This window comes from Monodon monoceros, unplaced genomic scaffold (genome assembly GCF_005190385.1).
Source record: "Monodon monoceros isolate NGI ecotype Baffin Bay Population unplaced genomic scaffold, NGI_Narwhal_1 Super_Scaffold_22, whole genome shotgun sequence".
Taxonomy (NCBI): domain Eukaryota; kingdom Metazoa; phylum Chordata; class Mammalia; order Artiodactyla; family Monodontidae; genus Monodon; species Monodon monoceros.
The window spans coordinates 89,667,871-89,691,275 of NW_021703779.1; the positions used below are offsets into that span (position 1 = coordinate 89,667,871).

Sequence of the window (23,405 nt, forward strand, 5' to 3'; positions counted from 1 at the left end):
TAGAGGCTATATTTGACCCTTCCCCCCACCAACTCATAATTTGCTGAGCCCTCTTCTAGATTCCTGTTTTTAGATGAAACTGATTAAACCAATCAAGGCAGATAAGTCTGTATGATTTTTAAAGTTCTTCCAACATGAAGTTTGTCCAGTCTACACTGATACTACCTTCTAGTGGTTTATTGTCCCTCTGCTGTATCTTGCTGATCTCTGGAGGACCCAGTAATTTTGAAGTGTCTTATTCTGGGAGCCAGAAAGTTTATTCAGACCATAACCCTGTTACTTGGTCATTAGCTCTGACTGGTCTAGGGTGAATCATTATTGAAATTATTGAACGGAATTTGTAATCTTACCTCCCACGATTCTAATGGCTCCCAACAACCACCTGGGTACTGTGGCAATATCAGAAACCCATCTCAGAAGTACCAATTCTCGTGTTAAAATTCTTGCTATGCCATCTCACTTGACTCAAATAAGTAGATAGTATTAATAAGTGCTAAAATCTCGGCCCATTGCCTATTATGTAATAACACACTTCAAAGAGAAGATATTGGGATGGAGTGTAATAACACACTTCAAAGAGAAGATATTGGGATGGAGTAACAGACTAAATTTTCAATGCCTTTAGCCCAGGTACAAAATTTTTAATCTATTGGTCAATTTTAAGAATTATTTCTCACTTTAAATATAAGAAAGTATTTTTCAAAAGCTTTATTGGACTCATAGATGGTGTTAGTATATCACTGACTCTGCCAACACTAATTTAGTTACCCATGAAATGCTGAGTCAGTTCAAGCTTAAGAGTTCCCTCTTCGATTTGCATTTGACTTAGACAATAAGGAAAATATTCAGCCAGTCTTTAGTAAACCTCTGAAAGCCATCTGTTTATCTCTTGGAAATCAAGAGATACAAACCCCAGTAACAATAGGTATAATTTAAGGAGAGCTGTCAAGACAGTATTTTCTAGACTTTTTGTCAAAAGATTTTTTGTCAAGAATTTTTATATGGTTCTTTTCCTTTTCTGCAAAATGCATTTAAATGATAATTTAAAAATTTTAATAGCATTAATTGTAACATCAAAGTAATGTAATATGCTATAGTTAACATGGAAATCATAAGGCTTTACTTACCTTGATTTTTTTCTCCTATTAAAGCAACCAAGCAGGCCAACATAATTCCTGCCCTCCTTGGTACTGGCCTGCAAGCTCAGGACCAATTATTTGTACCCCTGAGGTATGCCTCCTTCCGTACTGAAGACTACTTGAACCATTAACTGAGTAGCACTGGGTTCCCTCACTCTTGGTTCCCTAACTGGCTATATCCTTAGGATATTCTATCCCACTGGCATGCTTCCCATTATTGTATCTTGAATGGAGCAGCACACTGGATTATATGGGTTCCAGAGGTGGTTACTGTTGCCACCCCTTAATTCTGTCCCTTATTCCATTGCATAATAAAAGTAATTTAATCCTTAAACCTTAAGTAGCTACTATCAGATTTCATCAGTGTAAGACTTTTTTCCCCATATTTTAACATCTTTGAAAATTGATACGGATCTTATAATCGATGTCATGCCTTTGTTTAGTTGGTAGCATTTTTCTTTCTTAGTGGCATATAAAATAATGATCATCTTAAAAATCAATGGTATCTTAGATTCCATGAAACATGGTATATGCCAAGTACCCTTAGCTATGTGCTGGGATTACAAATTGCCCTCCTCTGCAACACACACACACAAACACACACACTTTTCACTGGAAAAGAAATTCAGTGACAACAAAGAATTTGAGAGGAAGATATATAAATTGCATACAATACACTTTACAAAAGAGGAATATGAGCTTGTTTGATTTTATATCTGCCTCTAATTTTTAATATAGTCCACATATATTATCACATTTACCTAGATAGTATGTTGTAAGTTATCTAAGTAACACATAAACAGTAAGTCACCATTGAAGTGCATTATACATGTACATTGTGGGGAGGATGTTTGTGTTCATCTCTTTTGCTGTTGGGAATATGGATGAATTCATATTTGAACACAATGCACAAATGTCCTAAAGTCTAATATTCAAAAATTATAGGTTAAAAATACACATATGTACATTCTTTTGCTCAATTTAACAAATATTTACTGAGCACCTAAGGCATGCCCAGCACTGTTCTGGGGGCTGAGGTTACATGCGTTAATGCAACAGATAACAGAGCCTATGGTAAAATGAGATGGTGATAAGGGCTAGAAGAAAAGGGTTGGAGAGTGCTGTTGTAGGAAAGGGCTAAATTTTAAATAGAGTTGTCAAGGGAGGTCTCCCTGAGAAAATAACATTTCACCAGACACTTGATGGAGATGAAGGAGCAAGCTGTGTGTTTATCTGGGGAAAGAACATTCTATGTACAAGAACATCAAGTACAGAGGCCCTAGGCATGTTTACTTATACATCTGTACTCTGAACTCTAGTTTTAACCAAACAACTCATGATGAATTTTACCAATAATGTTGAAGCTAAACTCACAGCATTCTGTAATTTAGAAAGCAACCCATAATAGTATCAGTGACACACTGATAATGAAGCTATCTTCCTGAAAATATCAGGATTTCCAACTTCTAATATTTTCTCAATTCTAAAGCATACATTTTTTTTTTACATTTGCAAGTTGGAATGCATCTTATGGTCAATGGGTACATTAATGCAGTGTTTCCTTTTTCATTAAAAAACTGTTACTAAATTGATGGTATGTCTTAGAGTTAGATTTGGTATTAGAATCAAGGAAATGGGATGCCATTGTGTGCACATTGACATGAGTTTTGCAGCATTGCTAAGAGTTCTGAGGTAGCTATACTTGTAATACTGAATTGGAATCCACAGTAAATTATAGATGGCATGACTGTTTTAGTTTATGAATACCAGATTTTAGTAATCCTTAAAAAGCTTTAAGTAGCCCTTAGTTGTTTGTTAAGTTAAAGCTATGGAACTTAGTGTCATTTGCCCATAAAAAACAAAGAACGAGGGCTTCTCTGGTGGCGCAGTGGTTGAGAGTCCGCCTGCCGATGCGGGGGACGCGGGTTCGTGCCCCGGTCCAGGAAGATCCCACGTGCTGCGGAGCGGCTGGGCCCATGAGCCATAGCCGCTGAGCCTGCACGTCCGGAGCCTGTGCTCCACAACGGGAGATGCCACAATAGTGAGAGGCCCGCGTACCGCAAAAAACAAAAACAAAAACAAAAAAGAACAGACTTGCATTTCTGGATCAGTTTACAGCTTAACTGGAAGGACTTGTTTACTTACCATTTGCTCCTACTCCATACTTCAGCATTGCTATAGGGCTGAATAGGAGAGATATAGAATCTACGGGACTTGCTGACTAAAATATCAGGGAAGAATGAAAGGGAGGAGTTAAGGATAACTTCTACGTTTCTGGTTTGGGTGACTGGGTGAAATTCAGAGTTTTCAAGATGTGCTCTGTGCGTTTACCCTTGCTCCAGCCAAGATGGTCTCCTTAACTCTGGTCTTTACTTTTGGCTTCTCCCTGTCCTGCCTGAAATACCCTTCTCTCTATTTAAATGTTACTCATCCTTTAATACCCAGCTCAAACTCTTGACTCTAGGAAGTCTTTTTTTATCCACCCTAGTTGACATTGACTCTCATAAAGAGTAACAGACACAGGTCAGGATTCATGTTGGTTGTTTCCCCATACTGCGACCTTTTCTAGCCCTAATGGTGAGTGATTAAAGTTTTTCTTGTCTATTTGAGGACAAATGGAACCTTGTTACTACCATCCCTGGCCTTGCTTGAGTCTTATATCCTTAAGTCCAAATGGCAGTAATTGAACCAGTAGTTACCTCTGAATTCTTCTATCCTGTAATGGCACCTGTCATGAATGATGAAGAAAACACCCTACATGTCTTCATTTATGTGACTAGGCTATCCTCTGGATATTGAAATTTAAGCCTTCTGTCAATATTAAAAGATTTGGGATTGTTATTTCCAGCGGTGGAGATAGATTGCTCCAAAGTGTCTCTTCTTTCAACCAATAGCATGTATTCATAAATGTTTGCACAGGAAAGGGTTTAGTTCCTAGTTTTGAAAGTTTTTTTTTTACAGTTTTGAAGCTATTTGGCACATGTGCGGATCAAACCAGCAAATCTGGCCACGTTAGCACCATGTACTAACCCACTGCACTTTTAATAAAGTGTGATTTTTCTTTAACAGGTCTGAATCATGAGATAGCAATCAGTGTTGCATTCCTTCCTGAGTATTCTCCGGAAGATGTCCGAACATCTCAAATAGACACATTATTGACCTGCATGAATTACAGCTGTGTGTTTCCACAGGAATTAACTGGCAATGACAGATTTCAAGGTCCAAAAACAGTTACAGGTAAGACAATCTCAGGATCTTTTCACTCAGAAAATAAAATTAATATTGCAAACAGTCCTAACCTTAAGATGTTATTATATAAATAGTTCTAGCCTTAACATTTGATATAGTTTAAATAATTATTAGGTAAAAGTACCCAAAGACTTATAAATGAGAATATATTTTTAAATAAAATTGGATAGATTAATGGTTTCTATTCCAGGCAGGCATTAAGAATGTTCTCTTATAATACATTTTTAAATGTAAGTATTCATTAGACCTAAGTGGTATGCACATGGAGCAGTGCAACTTCTACTCTTCTCTCCTTTTAATTCAGGCCTTTCACCTTATAATTGCCTGAAATCTCAATACCTCCATAGTATAGTAGAGTACAATTGTTTTCTCTTATAAATGTTCAGTTATTCAAGTGCTATGCAATAAATTTCTTCAGGACTGCTAGGAGTGTATGTAATCCCAGTAGTGAAACCCTTCAACCAACTAATTGTTTAGGCTGCTACATAATATCCTGAACTATAAATCATTTCTATATACCAGTAAAATTATGTGTCCAATTATAATTATCCTATTCACTTTCTGTTGTCATTTCTATTTCCTAAGCATGTGGTAAAGTTTCTAGCCATTTTCATCAAGCTTATAAGAATATTACATTTTAAAAAGCTTTAAAGAAAGGCTTTATTATCTTGGGATTTTTGTGGTGCGTCTTTCTAAGCTGATGAAACCCTTGAGTGGGTGTTGTTTTTAAACAAGTCTTTTGAGCTGTACCTGATGATGAAGTAGCTTTTGGCAGTAATGGTTACTGCAAACTGAACTTGAGTATCTAATTTTGTAAGAGATGAGGTTTTTTTATTTTTCCACAGTCCATTTTAAAGATAGTATATTAGTTAACTTGCAGTATTACTTCTTACATTTCAGCTCCTTAGACTTACAGTAACCCAGATTTCGTAATTAGGGCCCTAATATGTACTTTAAATATTTGTGCACTCATGTTCTTGTTTCATGCAGTATCCACTTCTGTCATGTTTCTTCTGCTATATGTGTATGTTATTTTTGATATAAAAAATCAAGGCAAAATCCTCAGGTATCTACTAGTTGCTAGTGCCAGTAGTCTTCCAGCAGTCGCTAACATGGTCAAGTGAAAATACCTGGTACCATTCTGCCAAACCAGTTAGTATTTTGGGACATGAAGGGCAAGAATCACTAGAAAAGTGATGTAATCAAAAGCAAGGTGATTCATTTTGAACATGGAATACCGTATTTTTCATGACATAATGATAGTGTCCGTTTAGCTCTGTGCAAAGCATTGTGCCTGGACATTTTACATATGTTACAACTAATCCTAACAAAAGACTTTCAAGGTAAACATTATTATCCCCTATTTATAGATGATTAGACTGAAAATCAGAGAGACTCACCAGCATGGATAACAGCTAGGATCTAAACCCAGATCAGTCTGATTCAAAACATTTCTATTCCCTCCATAATTACAAACTGAAAGATAAAAATATACAGAATAATGTAATGCAGTGGCTTATAGTATAACATTGGTATCATCTTTTAAACATTTTTATGAACTAGTTTCTTTTTTATTATAAAAGCTATACATGTTCACAATTTAAAAATTCAAACAATACCAAAAGGCACAGGGTAAAAGTGAAAGTTCCCCTCCCTGCCTTTGAAGGTCCATCCCCTTCTGCCAACCTACTCACCCACTCTCTGGAGGTAACCAGTATTCTTTGAATCCTTAAGAAATTATTTTTGCATATAACAGTATATTCTGTCTCTCACACACGCATACACAAACATACACTCTCTAAGTACACACAAATGGAATTATAGTAAACATGGTCTCATAACCTACTTTTTCCTTGTAACACTGTGTTTTGAATAACTTTCATATTAGTATAGAGAGAGCTACCTTTCTCGTTTTAGTAACTATAAATATTCCACTGTGTAGATATACCTGTATTTACTTAATCAGTCCCCTATTGATGGACATTTAGATTGTTTCCAAATGTTTTTTTTTCTTTTTCAAATGTTTTTGATATTAACAAACAGTACTGCAATGAGTATATCTATCTGTGTGTATGTATATAATATAATCTTTGTGCACTTACACATCTGTAGGATGAATTCTTAGATGTCACTGACTCAAAAGATATATGCATTTATAACAAGTTACACTTTAACCAAAAGAAAGAGTGCCACTTTACCCACACCCTTAGAAATACTAGGTGTTATCAGTCTTGTTAATCTTTGGCAGACAATAGGCAAAAGTATTATATCATTATCTTCATTTGCATATCTTAATTATTCTAAGCTTGAATATCTTCCTATGCTTATTGGCCATTTATATTTTTTCTTTCTATGAACTTTCTATGCTAGCTTTATTTTTTCCATTTTTCCATGAGCATTCTTTTTCTTATTAATTTGTAAGTTCTCTTTGCATATTGAAGAAATTTACCCTTTATTGTGTGTTGCAATACTTTTACCAGTTTGACGTTTATTCAGTGGAAATCTTGATATTTTAAGTAATTTTATTTTTATGTAGTCAAATATATCAATCTTTCATTTCTATGGTGGCTGGTTTTATGTCATACTCAAAAAGGCATCACTCAGTCCAAGATTTTTTTTTAATTCACTATGTGTTTTTCTGATACTTTTATAGCTTTGGTTTTTTACTCATATATAATTTGTACTGTGGTAAAATATACATAACATAAAATTTACCACTTTAACCATTTTTAATTGTACAATTCAGTACATTTACACTAAGTACATTTACAATGTTGTGCAACCATCATCGTTACCCATTTTCATCATCTGAAAACAGAAGCTCTATACCTGTTAAACAATAACTCCCCATTCCCCCCTCTCCCTAGCTCCTGGTAACCTCTTATTTTACTTTCTGTCCCTATGAATTTGCCTATTCTAGGTATCTCATATAAGTGAAGTAATGCAGTTTTGTCCTTTTGTGTCTGGCTTATTCACTTAGTATAATATCCTCAAGATCCATCCATGTTATAATATATATCAGAATTTCATTTCTTTTTATGACTGAATAATATTCTGTTGAATGTATGTACCACATTTTGTTTATCCATTCATCTGTTGATGGACATTTGGGTTGTTTCCATTTCTTGGCTGTTATGAATAGTTCTGCTGTGAATATTGGTATTCAAGTACCTGTTTAAGAAGTCCCTGCTTTCAATTGTTTTAAGAATATCCCTAGGAGTGGAATTGCTGAGTCATATGGTAGTTCTATATTTAACTTTTTGAGAAACAACCAAACCATTTTCCACAGCAGCTGCATCATTTTACATTTTCACCAGCAATGCATGAGGATCCCAATTTCTCCACATCCTCGCCAACACGTTATTTTCTGTTTGTTTGTTTGTTGATAACAGCCATCCTAAAGCAGTATCTCATTGTGGTTCTGATTTGAATTTCTCTAATTACAAATGATATTGAGCATCTTTTCATGAGCTTGTTGGCTATTTGCGTATCTTCTTTGGAGAAATGTCGATTTAAGTCCTTTGCCCATTTTTGAATTGGGTTGTTTGGGGTTTTTTTTGCTTTTGATAATATGGCCTCATTTTTATAATTTAACATTTTAATCCATTTGGAATTTTATTTTGGTGTAGAGAATGAGATAAGGATCCAGCTTAATGTTTTTCCAAGGGATTAGCCATAGTTCCCAAATCATTTATTGAATAATACTTACTGTTATGGTGTTATAATTGGTATTATATTTAACTATGAAGTACAAGGATATATATATATATATATATATATATATATATACACATATACATATACACACATATATGTATCCCACCTCTTTGAAAGCATTGTTTTCATTGATAAACATTTCAGAAGCATAGCATGATATGGAAAGGTTTTAACACATGTAAGAAATAATTTTATTATTCTCTAGATAATCAGAGTTTCTGATATTATTTTCAGAGGCAGGAATACCACACTATATTACAAGATAGGTTAGACTGTGCTGCAGTACAAAGCAATTCCAAAGTCTCAGTGACTTAATACAGTAAAAATTTATTTCTTGCTCAAGTCAAGTCTGATTCAATCAGTTATTAGCTTTCTCCCCACCAGTGATTCAGGAATCCAGCATGCTTCCATCCTGTTGCACCTCCAACAGGAACAAATGGCTTCTAGGGTTGTCTAGGCAGAGGAAGAAATAGATGAAGGAGACACTGACTTTTAATTTTGTTGGACCCAAACTGCCACATCATTTCTGCTCACATTCTCATTTGCCAGAACTTATTTACATGATCCCAAGCTAACTACAAGGGAGGCCAGGACACTTTGTCTCCCATGTGACCATGAAGAGGAAATGGAGTGGCAAACACAAAGCATTGCCTTTGTCACACTCACCTTCTGCATATGTGATGTTCCTAAAAATGTACAATTTTAGTAATTCCAACATTTTAAAGTGACATGTAGAGAAGCTCATTTTATAGGTAAAATCTATAATCGTTTTAAAACAATTCCTTTGTAATGTAAATAATAACATTTTAATTTAATATTAGGTTTTCTTAAGTAGAAAATGATGGTTGCTGGCATTTAATTAAGTGCTTACTATGTGTCAGCTACCATTCTAAATGCTTTTACATGCATTTAATCCTCACAACAGCCTATGATATAGGTACTAGATGAGCAGATTGAGGCGCAGAGAGGTTGTCATTTACACAAGTAGGCAGAGTTACCTAAACAGAAAGCTTACTTATACGTTATGTTGCAGGTACTACGTAAGTCATTATTTGTAGAATGATATGGTGACAATTAGAATTATTAAGGTTTGGGTTTCTGCTGTTAGCATCAAATCTGAAGATCTTGAAATCTTTCCAAAGCATCTGGATTAAAGTCCATCCCACTCAAAAAAGAAGAAAATTATATAGTACCAGCAGTTGTTATTATATTCATTGTGCTTTAGTGAACTTGCACAATTTTAAATCATTCATCAGATTTTGTGACATGCCTAGCAGATGTGGCTGTCCTATGCAGCTAATGAAGCCTGAGCTTGAGGAGCTCTCACTTGTGTAAATCCTTTCCACAGCACTTCTAGGGTTTTTTTTTGTGTGTGTGTTGTTGTATTTTGTTTTCTCTTTCATAAAGAGGACCCCCAAATAGTATACCTTTCAAGCCCCACAAAATCTAGATCCACTACTGGCCCTTGGTCACAATTTTGTAGAGATGTAGCTCTAGCACAAAAGGTTAAGAGCCCATGCCTTGGTGCCAGACTGTCTGGATTAGAATCACCCTGTGACTTTGCTTAAGTTACTTAACCTCTAAATGTTTTAGCTTTCTCATGTTTAAAATGAGGTCTTTGTCATGTGTAACCACTGAAGTCTGTGATACAGTAGCTTGGTAGTGGTCAGTTAGTGTTTTGAAAGAGATTCCTTAAATACCATTTTAGCCAAGAAGAAGAAGAAAAGAAAAACATTACTTTCTCACTTTTTGCAGATTGGCTCTGTGTTGTGGCACCCCTTCAGTGCTTAGCCAAGATGTTTATGACTCTGTCTTAGCCCTCACTTCCTGCTCTACAGAGACTGATGGTCAGCCAGAGGTGAACAATGAGAGTTTTCTCAGGCCGTTTCTGAACATGCATCCAGCACTGGGCATACATGTGGCCTTCTTGTTTCCTTGGAATACACAGGAGCTCTTAAAACCTCATATTCCCCCACATATCTCTTTTCCCAGGCCCTTCCTCCCCAGGCTTTTTGGTCTGTCTATTGCTTGTCCCAACTTTAAAACCCTAATCTATCTGCTCTGACAAATGCTTTTGCCTTTATATGCTTTCAACAACAGCCATTGGGAAAGCTACCCTAGTCATGGGATGCTCCAAATTGGGTGAAACACAAGCAAGCTCTTGCATCTGACCTTGAGGGAGCTGCCTGACTGGTCAAAATACACAACCACATCTTTGAGAATAAGGTCTGCGTAGCTCCCTCTTGTGCTAGCAACCTGCACCAAGAGTACGAGCTGCCATCTTCATGGCTGCTACTGATCTGGGGAGTAGGCGGGCAGTTTAAAACACCACAGCACACTCTTACCATAGTGCAGCAACTTCTTTCTTCATTAATCTTTCACCAGGTTGTTAAGTTTTTGTCTAGATTCCAGAGTTCTGGAAAAGTTGATCTGAGAGTTTTTTTGCCAGCTTATAAGTTGCTTTAGTGGAGGAACAGAGCCCTGAAATTCCATACTCTGCCATTTTCATCAATGTCACTCACCCGATCCATTCTTGATAAAGCTTCTTAAGAATATCCAAAGCTAAGTGTTAGTTAATAAAGCCACTTAAAAGGAAACATACTTTAAAAGAAGCTTCTTTTTTAAATTTTGCTTTATGTCTTATAAATTTTGCAAATAATTGATGATTGAATTGCAAAATAGAAAAATTTATCTTTGTATTTCCTTGAAGGGTAGTAAGAAGTTGTTTACTTGGCACCTAAATGACCTTGAAAATATGTAGATTTACTTTGCTCCACTAAATAAATAAGTAAACAAACAAATAAGGCTTTGGAGTACCAGCCTGTATCTTGACATTTTTGGTAGCATCTGTTTGATGTATTCGCTGTTATTGGCAGAAATTACTATATTATAACTTTGATGAATGTATGTGATGAACTGGAGGGAAGAGGGAGAAGATGAGAGACACTGTTAATTATAAGAAAAAAAAATCAGCTTATGTGATACTAAATCCAAGTAAATATTTAACTATTTTACAATACTTACCATCTGCTTTTTACTTTTAGGTGATATTATAAAAGCAGCAACTGAATTGGATAAAGTGCATATCGTTGGTATCTTGGATATCTGTAATTTAGGTAACGGTAAAACAGAAGTCTATTTGCACAAAATTTATAGACCAGATAAAACTTCTTAAAAATTGGCAGATGAAATTATTAAAGGTTATAAAGAGGGCATGGCTTTAAAGATATTCTGTCAAAAAAAAGATATCCTGTCATTTTGTTGGTAATTTCAGTAACTGTTTCTCAGAGTATTACATACACTCTAAAGTTAAGTGGTTTTATGTTCGTCTTGTATTTGGAGCTAACACACTTCATTTTAAATTCATTCTTTGGAAAGGTCATTGAAACAATTTGTGTATATCAAGAAAGTTCATCTTACTGCTTTCTATATGACTGTTATCTTGACTTGTGATAATTTGTGTTCACTGTTCTATTTGTGAAGTATACTTTTATTCTAAAGCCTCAGCATAAGGCATCCCAACTTAAGAGTAACTTTTCATGGACATTTAACATTTTATTCGGCTGTAATGGGGAATTTTGAATTGCTGATTTGAGGATTAAATTCTCCTAAAATGGTCAACCTGAATTTCTCAAAACCAAGGTAGTTTCTATCATTTTCAAAAGCACACATGGATTGTTATGTTCCATTTGCCTTGGTCTTTAGTTTGGTCAGCTGTACAAAGAGCATGCTAAATTAAATTGTTTTAAGGTTTTCTACTCCCTAGTGTGACTTCTTATCCTTTGAATTTCTAAATGTTTTGACCAGTGTATGGTCTTAAAGCCAGAGGCTACGGTATGTCTGTATTCTTGCTATGTTCATTTGTAATTTTGGTACATGTAATGTGAGTTTAAATAGTGAAAATTTATCTCAAATTAACATTTTAAGTGCTCATATTGAAAGAATAAAAGAGTAGCTAAGGGAATTGATTTTATTCTGGTTGTCTATCTTACTTCATTTTAACTGTAAATGGCCATTCCACATGTGCAAGATTCTGTGATTGACATCTATGTGGTTAGTTAGATGAGCCAAAATGACCATCACTTGAGTTAGAAAGTACTGTTTCGGGCTTCCCTTAGTGGCACAGTGGTTGAGAGTCCACCTGCCGATGCAGGGGACACGGGTTCGTGCCCTGGTCCGGGAAGATCCCACATGCCGTGGAGCAGCTGGGCCTGTGAGCCATGGCCGCTGGGCCTGTGCATCCGGAGCCTGTGCTCCGCAACGGGAGAGGCCACAACAGTGAGAGGCCCGCGTACCTCAAAAAAACAAAAAAAGTACTGTTTCAAGATGAATCCGATTGTAGTTAAGCTATTAACTTTTAGGCTTCCTTCTAGCCCTGTGGTTCTGTAACTTCATATGCTATACATTTTAAATGTGTTGGGCATCATGAACCTAAAGACAGATGCTACAGTTTTTTCATAACTGTGTTCAATCTTTTGTTTTTTAAAATTGTGTTTAAACATTAATTAAAATAGGGAATCCTTCTCATGTTAAAATTTTGACTGTATTATTAAAGAAGTTAAAACCTATCTCATTTTGAATGTATTTGATGTTTTTCCTTCATATTTTTGGCCTATATTAGACCTACACATGCTTGCTAAATGAGCCAATATGATTCTTCCATATGGGTTGAAAACTGTTGTTTATCAAACAGAATCTGGGCTTTTGTATTAAGCTATTATAAACTTTAACAGGCAATTCAGTTTTAGTGCCTCATAAAAGTTGGAGAAGGGAAAAAGTTAATACTTAAATGGCTATTGACTAAAAAACCTCAGGCCGAGATTGCAAAACTACACACTTTAACAGGTGTAATTTCTGTTCTTATATTGAATGAGAAATATGAACTCATTATTAAGTTTTAGGAACCTGGACTTCCCTGGTGGCACAGTGGTTAAGAATCTGCCTGCCAATGCAGGAGACACGGGTTCAAGCCCTGGCCCGGGAAGATCCCACATGCCACAGAGCAACTAAGCCCGTGTGCCACAACTACTGAAGCCTGGGCACCTAGAGCCCATGCTCCACAACAAGAGAAGCCACCACAAGGAGAAGCCCGTGCACAACAACAAAGAGTAGCCCCCGCTCGCCGCAACTAGAGAAAGCCTGTGCACAGCAACAAAGACCCAACACAGCCAAAAATAAATAAATCAATTAATTAATTAATTTTAAAAAAAGATTTAGGATCTTTAAAAACAACTTCCATGGCAATTTGTTTTATATTATAGTAATGTTTCTATCCAAATTTGGAGTTAAACATCTGTGTCCACATTTCCAGTTTATGGCAAAATTGGATAGCTACTGTGGCAGTTTCCTAAGAAAAATAGCAAACTACATCAGAAGACCTTATCTTCAAGTGACAATATGTGTTGATTCTTTCCAAAGCAACACAAATATACTACTGTGGTGTCACTTTTATATTAACAAATCAGTTAGTAAATTATGAAATATTACATAGTCTACCACAAGACCACAACCTTTCACTGAAGTTTCTAATTTTAGATGGCACATGAGATCTACACATTGAAATCCTTTGATAAACTATTAAAAGAAGAATCTGAGTACATGTTTATCCTGCCACTTTTCTTTGTTGGAATTATCCTGCATTAATTTTATTCATATTAAGACAAGGACTTTTAAAAATTTTGAAACCCTTATTTGGTGACACTAATAATATTTGATGTTTTTGGCTAGATAACTTCTGCCAACATGGACTATAGATTATAACCAATTCTATTATTCTGAAGTCATTTATATGGTTTATAATTGAGCTGGTTGCTATTTTGCTAGTTACCTGTTCAGGTACAGTTCCTTTTTTTTTTTTAAGCATTGCTACCCATGAGTTTTCAGGTAAACTGATGGGAGGTGAAGTATGTATTAGTACAGCTTATTTCAGTAATCAGTTGTTTTTAGTAAGGAAATTTTAGGGAAAAGGGTTAAAATGAATACGTAAAACTAGATTTGGGGATTATCTGAAGATTTCAGTTATTTGAGATTATATTTGAGTCAAGTCATATTACATTAATGTCACATCTCCAAAATGGAAACATTAGATAAAAACTTATCTCTTGGTCTAGGTCACACCACCCACTAAATATTATCCCTCATTCTTACATTGTTATGTTGATACCACTTCTAGCCCTAAGTTTTTGCTTTCCTTTATACTAAAGAAATAAAAAGTAGATTTTGAAAAAACAGACTTAAAGCTAGCCACAGGTCTGTCCCTAAATCCCTGTGGAACTTTAAGGAAAGCCACTTAAACTGCTTGGCCTTAGTTTTCTTATTTGTAAAATTTGCAAAATAATGGTCCCATCCAGTTGTATGATTCTTTTGGTATGTTAATATAGTTATTAGAACAGTAAAAATGTCTTTGTGTTATTATCATGTGTGTCATGAAAATGTGGTTTTCTATGAAGAACATTTTAAAGTTATGATTAGACCATTATCAATTATAGCAGCTCATTACAACAAAAAAAATTGAAATATTTAAATCCCAGTTATTTTTATTGCTAATGTTCTTCCTAATTTGTTGCCTTTTCAGTGATTGATACATATATGTATTTTTTTCAAAACAGAAATCTGAAATATTTTAGCTGTTTTTAATCATATGCACATTTCCATTGAAAATCAAGTAACCTTTTTTTTTTTAATTTGAGTACTCCTGATGCTATTCTGAGATTATTGCATGTGACTTCTAGTCGCTTAAGATCTAGGAGTTGCCCCTAACAAGGTTTTTAATGTCTGTTTTGTAGATAGGAACCTGAAACAGAAAAAGACTAAATGATTTAATGTAAAATTGTCAAGGTGGGCTTCCCTGGTGGCGCAGTGGTTGAGAGTCTTCCTGCCAATGCAGGGGACGTGGGTTCATGTCCCGGTCCGGGAAGATCCCACATGCCACGGAGCGGCTGGGCCCGTGAGCCATGGCCGCTGAGCCTGCGCGTCCGGAGCCTGTGCTCCGCAATGGGAGAGGCCACAACAGTGAGAGGCCCGCATACCGCAAAAAAAAAAAAAAAAATATTGTCAAGGCAATTAAATTTTAAGGTTGGGCTTATAACTCCAATGTCTGTTTCTTTAAACTCTAATTTGAGCACAAAGTAAAACGTTTGAATAATAATAAATTTTCAGCTAGTAGATTACTGTGAGATAAACTTCTCTAAATCCTAGGGTTCATAAAATAATGAGCCCAGTTATTGCAGCATATATCCAAGTATTTGAATGCCCACTCTATGGCAAGCACTGAGTTTGCACTAGGAACACAATACAATACAAGCAAAAACAGACATGGCCCCTACTGTCATAAAGCTTACAGTGTTGTGGAGGAGAAAGACATTCAAATAATTGCACAAATAAATAAGATAAATTTCACAAAGGAAGCTGGCCGGGGGGCATTGGGAAAGTTTTTCCTGAGGAAGTGAACTTGAGGTGAAAAGGCCTTGCAGCACAAGGTGTGCTTGAGAACTTGAATGAGAACTGATATGGCTGGAGTGCGGAAAGTTGGATACAAGATGAGACAGACAGACAAAGGCTCTTGCAAATTACACAGAGCCTTATAGTCCATGGTAAGGATTTTAGTATGTATCTTCAGAGCACTAGGAAGCCATTAAGTGGTTTGTGGCCAGGGATATGCCTTGATTCGATTCATGTTTTAGAGTGGTCACTGTCTCCTGGAAGGAGAATGGATTATAAGAAGGTTAGCAGAGACTGCTAGCTGTACCCTAATACCTATTCTATAGTAATAGTTCTCCCCATGTTTAGCTAAGCACATGGCTACGTAGAATAAAGAATACTTTTCCTTGCTTCCTTTGTAGCTGGATATGGCCTTGTGACTATTTCTTTTATTTGGCTAGGGCTAATATTAAAATTAATTTCTTTTGAACATACACCAAGTCAGAGTCACCCAAGGCAGAACTGGAAGTTTGCTATGAACAATCAAGGGGTACCTGTATTCTATTAGAAACACAGCCCTGTACTTCCTCATCTTTATTTTTTTATTTTTAATAAATTTATTTATTTATTTATTTCTGGCTGCGTTGGGTCTTTGTTGCTGCACGTGCGGGCTTTCTCTAATTGCGGCGAGCCGGGGCTACTCTTCGTTGCGGTGCACGGGCTTCTTATTGGGGTGGCTTCTCTTGTTGCGGAGCACGGGCTCTAGGCTCACGGGCTTCAGTAGTTGTGGCACGCGGGCTCTAGAGTGCAGGCTCAGTAGTTTTGGCTCGCAGGCTCTAGAGCGCAGGTTCAGTAGTTGTGGTGCCCGGGTTTAGCTGCTCCGTGGCACGTGGGATATTCCCGGACCAGTGCTCAAACTCGTGTCCCCTGCATTGGCAGGCGGATTCTTAACCACTGCGCCACCAGGGAAGTCTTTGTCATCTTTAAATGGTAGGTTTGCCATAGCTGTTATTCAATCATATGGAAAAAATTGAAATGTTCCTTGCTTAAGAGATGAGTGATTCACTTCTCTATACTTTAATTAATATTGTGTACCTTTGCTAAGATACTTAATATTTATTAAGGTACAAGTAGTTGAAAAAGTCCAGTAGTATTAAATGTTTGAAACATAGCAGTGGTTCTCAAACTTGGCTTCATATTGGTATCACCTGGAGAGTTTTAAAAATTACTATGCCTGGGCTTCCCTGGTGGTGCAGTGGTTAGGAATCCACCTGCCAATGCAGGGGACACGGGTTTGAGCCCTGGTTCAGGAAGATCCCACATGCTGCAGAGCAGCTAGGCCCGTGTGCCACAACTACTGAGCCTGCACTCTAGAGCCCACGCGTCTAGAGCCCGCGCGCCTAGAGCCGGTGCTCCGTGACAAGAGGCCACCGCAATGAGAGGCCCACGCACGGCAGTGAAGAGTAGACCCTGCTCACTGCAACTAAATAAAGAAAGCCCACACGCAGCAACGAAGGCCCAATGCAGCCAAAAATAAATTAATTAATTAATTTAAAAAAATTATTCCTACATGCCACCCCCACCCCAGGTTTCTGATTGGAGTGTAGCCTGGGCGTCAAGAGAGTCAACATCTCCCCCAGATGATTCTAATGTGCAGACAAGTTTGAAAACCACTGTTACATAGTCCTGTTTCAAGCACTTGTTAGTTTTATTAGAGATCAAGCTTCACCCAGTACTTTGAACTTACCTCCTATCTAGGTGCTATAGTTCATCTGCTCTCTATGCAGCTTCCACTTCAATTGTTCTGATAAGGAAAAATTAACAATTGATAGTTTTGAAACAACTTTCATTTTCATAGAGTTCTAGCATGGCAGATCTGGAAAAGACTTGATAGATAAATTTTAACCCAACCTCTTTCATTGTGTAAAAGAAGAAAAAGTCCAGGAGAGGTTATTATTTTCCTGAGGATATAACACTAGCTGTTGCAGTATCAGCACTTGCACAACCTTTTGGTTTTTAAGATAACTTCAGAAATGTTCAGAGAACCACCTAAAGTACAAATAAAACATCAGACCTTTATAGATTGGAAGTTGAAGCACGATGAGGTTGAAATAAAATGACAGCAGCTAATCTGTCAAAACTACAACTAGGACTTCCCTGGTGGTGCAGTGCTTAAGAACCCGCCTGCCAATGCAGGGAACACGGGTTCAATCCCTGGTCCGGGAAGATCCCACATGCCGCGGAGCAACTAAGCCCGTGTGCCACAACTACTGAGCCTGCGCTCTAGAGCCCGCGAGCCACAACTACTGAGCCCACGCACCACAACTACTGAAGCCCGAGTGCCTAGAGCCCGCGCTCCACAGCAAGAGAAACTACCCCAATGAGAAGCTCGCACATCGCAATAAAGAGTAGCCCCCACTCACTGCAACTAGAGAAAGCCCGCGCGCAGCACTGAAGACCCAACGCAGCCAAAAATAAATTAATTAATTAAAAAAAAACTACAACTAGATCCCGTACTATTCATCATGTACAACTTGTACGATCTAAAGTTCTTAAATTGTAAAGTGTGTAAGAATTACCTGGAGAGCTATTTAAAATGTGAATTCCTATATATATTCCTCCAATTTTGATTCAGGCTGACCCAGAAATCTTCACTTTTAATAAACTTCCAAGTGAGTCTAATGTAGGTGTTCCACAGATAAAATTTTAAAAACAATAAGTACTAGACCACTCACCCCCCCCCCAGCAAATTACCTTAAGACTTAACTGGAAAATTGCATTGATGGGTATTTATCGTTCTAGGACTAATTTTACTTAACTGTAAAATTTTAAAAACAATCTAAAATTATCTTTGTGAGTTATGACTCTCTGAAAGCCATACAAGGAAACATAAAAGCACTTACATACAAGGTATATAATGCTGGTTACCATACAAAGTCATGCACTTCAAACTTCAGAGCAATTAAAATAGTTTAGCAAAGTTCACCAGCGCTGCCACAAAGTGTTATGGAAAGTTGTCATTTTAAAAGCATATAATGATGTTCCTTTAGAAGCAATTTAATAACTGGTAGAGAAGGTTAACTCAAATTTCTACAACTTTACTAATGAATTGCCTGTTGAATGCTGATGTTGAATTTATCACAGATGTCTATTAGCAATTAGCAGACTAATCATTTTGACAATAACACTTGTTTTCAGTTTGATAGTTTTCTTTATCTAGTGAATACAGTCTTTATTATGAGTTTTAACGTTGGCGATAGTGTTTACTCTGAAATAGACCATGAGCTAATACACAAGACCTTTAAACTTTTCATGAATAATTATTAAGTGATTACTGTGTGTAAGTTGTTACTAATACCAGGTACTGTGAGGGAGATATGAGTAATCAGCAGCTGTAACAGGATAAAAAGGTTCATATTTCTATTGTGCATCTGCTGGGATTTATCCATCAGGTTCTACTGCAGATTCCGTGAACTCTCCTCTGCTGTTAACTGTTGGTTCCCACTTTCAGGGTCCACTCCAATGCTAATACCTCAGATGCCCAAGAACGGACAAGAAGTGTGTGTGGGGGAAAACAGCTTTATTGATCATGTCCTTCAACAATGTTTCCTATTTTCTGTTGTCCTGTCCCCTTGACTCTAGTGGTATTCCTTATTTCAGACTATTTTCCTTGGACTTCAGGCTACCATTGTGTCTGCCTTCCTTTTGACCTGGTGTCTTTCTGCTTCTCTGATAGCCTGTTGCCTATTTGTGTAGTTTGCTGACTCTTGGCCCAGTCAGACTCCTGATACCTCTGTTTGTCTTGTTGTCCATTCATCTACTCCTTCACTAACCCCTGATTCACTTTGTTATAAAGCAGAAACTAACACACCATTGTAAAGCAATTATACTCCAATAAAGATGTTAAAAAAAAGAATATATAAAAAATGCAAAAAAGAACAGAGCTTACAGTAAAGGAAGCGATGAAATAACTAAAGCTGTCTATACATTTGAAAGAACTAGAATTAAAATTTTTAAATGTTAAAAGATAAACCTTGAACAGTCTTTTGTTAGAGTATAACACATGGGACATAAAAATTAATGGAATGCATCAACAGATATTTGAGTGCCCACCATGGGCAAGGCCTTGTACTTGAAAGGATCTCTAACGACGAATATGTTTCCTTTTCAATGAATAAACAAAGGTAGCATAAGATGTACCTTGGGGAGCCTGTTAAGAAAAATTCCACAAAGAAATAAGAGAAAAAGGCTGTGAAATCAATTCTACCAATGCCGTAGCAATTAAAATGATGGATCTTAACTTACTTCCGGCTGAACTGGTTGATAGCATTGTTTCAGCAGGGCTTGGAAAACCAGTTCGGTGTTTTAGATGATCTGAGAGAGGTGACTTTCATTTTGTCACATGGTAATCCCAAGAGTCCAGTTCCTCATTCCAATCCACTCCATGTTTATGAAAGTTCATTAGCTGGAACAGTAAGAAGAAAAAAATGTCAGTGAAGGAAGTCATCCAATCCTGATAAGTTGACATGTAGAATAAAGTTGGTGGTGTTATTTATTGCTAAGGTAATCCTGGTTAAGGGTTACATGTGTGTACAGTTGGAGGAGGGGCAGGCAAAACGGAATGTAGCTAAGTAAAGTGAAATAGAGCTGATGTATTCAGAGCTTACGTTGCTAGAGGTGAGATCAGTTACCTACTTGCAGCTGAAATTTCAAACTTCTGCTTAGTGGGGACCTGAGTGGACAAATGGTGACTGATAGTTGGAAATATCAGCAGACATCTTAAATTTTATGCTCAAATGAATGAGCAATGAACCAGGAGAATAAGTCCAGTTGTTTTCAGCTGCTGGTAATTTTTACCTTTTTATTTAAAATCACAGCGCCTTTTTCAATGAATGCCCGTGTGACTGTGGCTTATTACAATGAAACCAGCAACTACACTTCAACAGAGACATGTGAATGTGGTGTTTATGGATTAGCCTCACCAGTGGCTAATGCTATGGGGGTGGTGGGCATCCCTAAGAGCAGTAACTACCTAGCTTGTGACTACAACACTGAATTTACTAATACTAAGAAGCCCTGGATTGCACTGATAGAAAGAGGTAATTGTACATTTTCAGAAAAAATTCAAGCAGCAGGCAGAAGAAATGCTGATGCTGTTGTGATTTACAATGTTCCAGACACTGGCAACCAGACGATACAGATGGCAAATTTCGGTAAGTAAGAACTGATTCCCAAAGAGGGTGAATGTCTTTGTTTCTCTTAACATGGTATTTCCATCTACAATGACTCAGGGTCTGGCAATGAGGTTGTAAAACAAGTGTATTTTAAATTTTCTTGCCTGGCACTACTCTGAATTACTTCACTATTATTTAATATTGGCAATTAATTTGTTTCAAGGTCAAAAGCAATTCATGAAGTGGTTCCTGTTTTCTTTCACGATGTTCTTAGCTCTACTAGTTTTCTCAGTGTGTATTACAGAATTGCTTTTTAATAAATGTGCCTTTACCTGTAACCATTCAAGAAAATATAAATATTTAAATTTCATTCTTAATTTGTACTTTTCATTTTGATTCAGGGTTGTATGTATTCAAGTGTGCAGTAACTGCAAAACTGATTCATTATTATGATTAAACAGTAGCATATTGTAAGTGTGAAAAATGCTTACAGAAATGAGAATTCAACTCTGCTGTGTGCATGTGATATTTTAATGTCTGTGGGACTAATATACCTAAAACTACTCTGTAAGAAACATTATACTGAAATTGGATACCTCTGTAATTCACACCAAAAGTAAAGATTTCCCTTAAAAATGTTTACTTATGACTTCTTAAGTAAATATAATTATCAAATTTATTAATTTTGTGAAGGAATGTACTTCTTAGAATTACTGTTTTCATTTTGTAAAAAATGCCACTTTCCAAATAAATGGTTTTAAACTAATGAAGAAGTAGACTTCTGAAACAAGTTTTCTATACTGTAGGTGGGTAAGGGTTTTTTTGACCCCAGACTTGGCCAAAGGAGAAAAATGGTAATTTCAAACAGGGTAAGATCTGGTCGAACACAATACCAGGATAATTGGTATTCTCACCACCAAGTTTGGCCTCTGAGAAGATTAATGTAAATTAAATCAACCAGATTTCAGAACTGTAAGAAAAAAAAAATTTGTGTTAAGAGTAGTAGAGTGGAACATCCAGGTTGTGTACCTACAGTATGGCAATTTAGTACTAATCTTTGAAAAACAAGCTGCTTGTTTCTCTGGGTATCAAAAACTAGGTAACATGGTCTTTAACAGTACAAAATTATTGTAAATGTACAAAGCTCTACTCGCTACCTTTTGTAATATATCCTGGACATTTCGAGAACCCAGGCATTCACATTTTTTTCTTTTGAAGTTAAGAGCACTTCATAAACATTATCTGCATGTACCTATAATTTTACGAGTGAATTTTATTTTTGTAGAAATAAAATGAGGTGGCTTTCTGTTGAAAATTAGAAATTAAACCTTTTCTAAGGAACCTACTTGCTCTATGTTTCAACTTAGAGATTCTGAGTATTCTAGGTTTCCTTTTACATGCATAGCCACATTCTGCTGTTCACTCCCCTGCTTTCTTTGGGATAATTTTCTTTCTTTTTTTTTTAATTGAAGTATAGTTGATTTACAATGTTGTGTTAGTCTCAGGTATACTTTTTCAGATTATTTTCCCATATAGGTTATTATAAAATATTGAGTATAGTTCCCTGTGCTATGCAGTAGGTCCTTGTTGTTTATTTTATATATAGTACTGTATATATGTTACCCCAAAATTCCTGATTTATTATCCCTCCCCACCTTTCTCCTTTGGTAAACATAAGTTTGTTTTCTATGTCTGTGAGTCTGTTTCTGTTTTATAAATCTTCTGCTTTTTTAAAAGTATAAACAGTATCAAACTAAATAGTAGTCATGTTTTCCAAACTTGCTTTGCATCATGCAGTAAGGGCCAACTACTGGGAAGTAGGTGCTCAGCCACTGAATTTAAAAGACTGACCAAAACAGTAAATGTCTCCAAAAGGCATGCACAGTCATTTGAGTATATGTCTCTGAGCAGAATTTAAGAAACAAAGCAGTTACATTTATCATTGAATATATACTTCCAATATAATCAAGGATATGTGATCAAAAACATTTTTTAAAGCTACGGCATTGCCCGTTTTAAAATAAGCACATTTGAAAAGATAGCATAATCATAGTAATTGTAATAGTTAATATTTATTGCCATTTAATATATGTCAGGCACTGTTTTAGGGTCTTTATTTAATGAATGTTGATCTTTAACGTTGAACGATCTTAACCCCAAAGAATTAAAATTGTAAGTTTAGTGTTTTGCCGTTATAAAACCTGTCAACTAGTGTGTCATTGGAGTTCTTCCTTCCCAGAAATTTCTCTTATATAGATACTATTATATGATGCAGTTGACAAACACAGGGAAGGGAGTGTGGATACGAAAACTCTATGATCAGCCCCTAGACCATTAAAGATTGAGTCATTATTTTATAACATAAGCCAAAATTGTGTTTGTTTTTGCTGTCTTTCATTAGGGTTTTGTTTAGGCACAGAGGGTAGGGCAACAACTCCTCCTCCTCCTCCTCGAAAAGCTCAAGGCTTTACCATCTATCACATTATCTATTTTTTATTAGTTATCTATTTTATACATATTAGTGTATATATGTCAACCCCAATCTCCCAATTCATCCCACCACCACCACCCCCCGCCAAATTCCCCCCTTGGTGTCCATACGTTAGTTCACTACATCTGTGTCTCTACTTCTGCCCTACAAACCAGTTCATCTGTACCATTTTTCTAGGTTCCACGTATATGCGTTAATATATGATATTTGTTTTTC

General features: G+C 36.4%; 2 protein-coding genes across 2 annotated transcripts in view; both read left to right on the forward strand.

The window, feature by feature from the left end:
• The window catches only part of RADX (RPA1 related single stranded DNA binding protein, X-linked), a 63,506-nt gene extending 50,842 nt beyond the window's left edge, over positions 1-12,664 (forward strand). Inside the window, 2 exon segments of the mRNA XM_029241460.1 lie at positions 4,209-4,376; positions 11,150-12,664. Coding sequence (XP_029097293.1) covers positions 4,209-4,376; positions 11,150-11,280 — 299 coding nt within the window. The 3' untranslated portion in view covers positions 11,281-12,664.
• A 7,501-nt stretch (positions 12,665-20,165) lies between these two features.
• The window catches only part of RNF128 (ring finger protein 128), a 97,974-nt gene continuing 94,734 nt past the window's right edge, over positions 20,166-23,405 (forward strand). Inside the window, exon 1 of the mRNA XM_029239861.1 lies at positions 20,166-20,737. Within this exon, the coding sequence (XP_029095694.1) occupies positions 20,332-20,737 (406 nt within the window). The 5' untranslated portion in view covers positions 20,166-20,331. The remainder of the gene's footprint in view (positions 20,738-23,405) is intronic.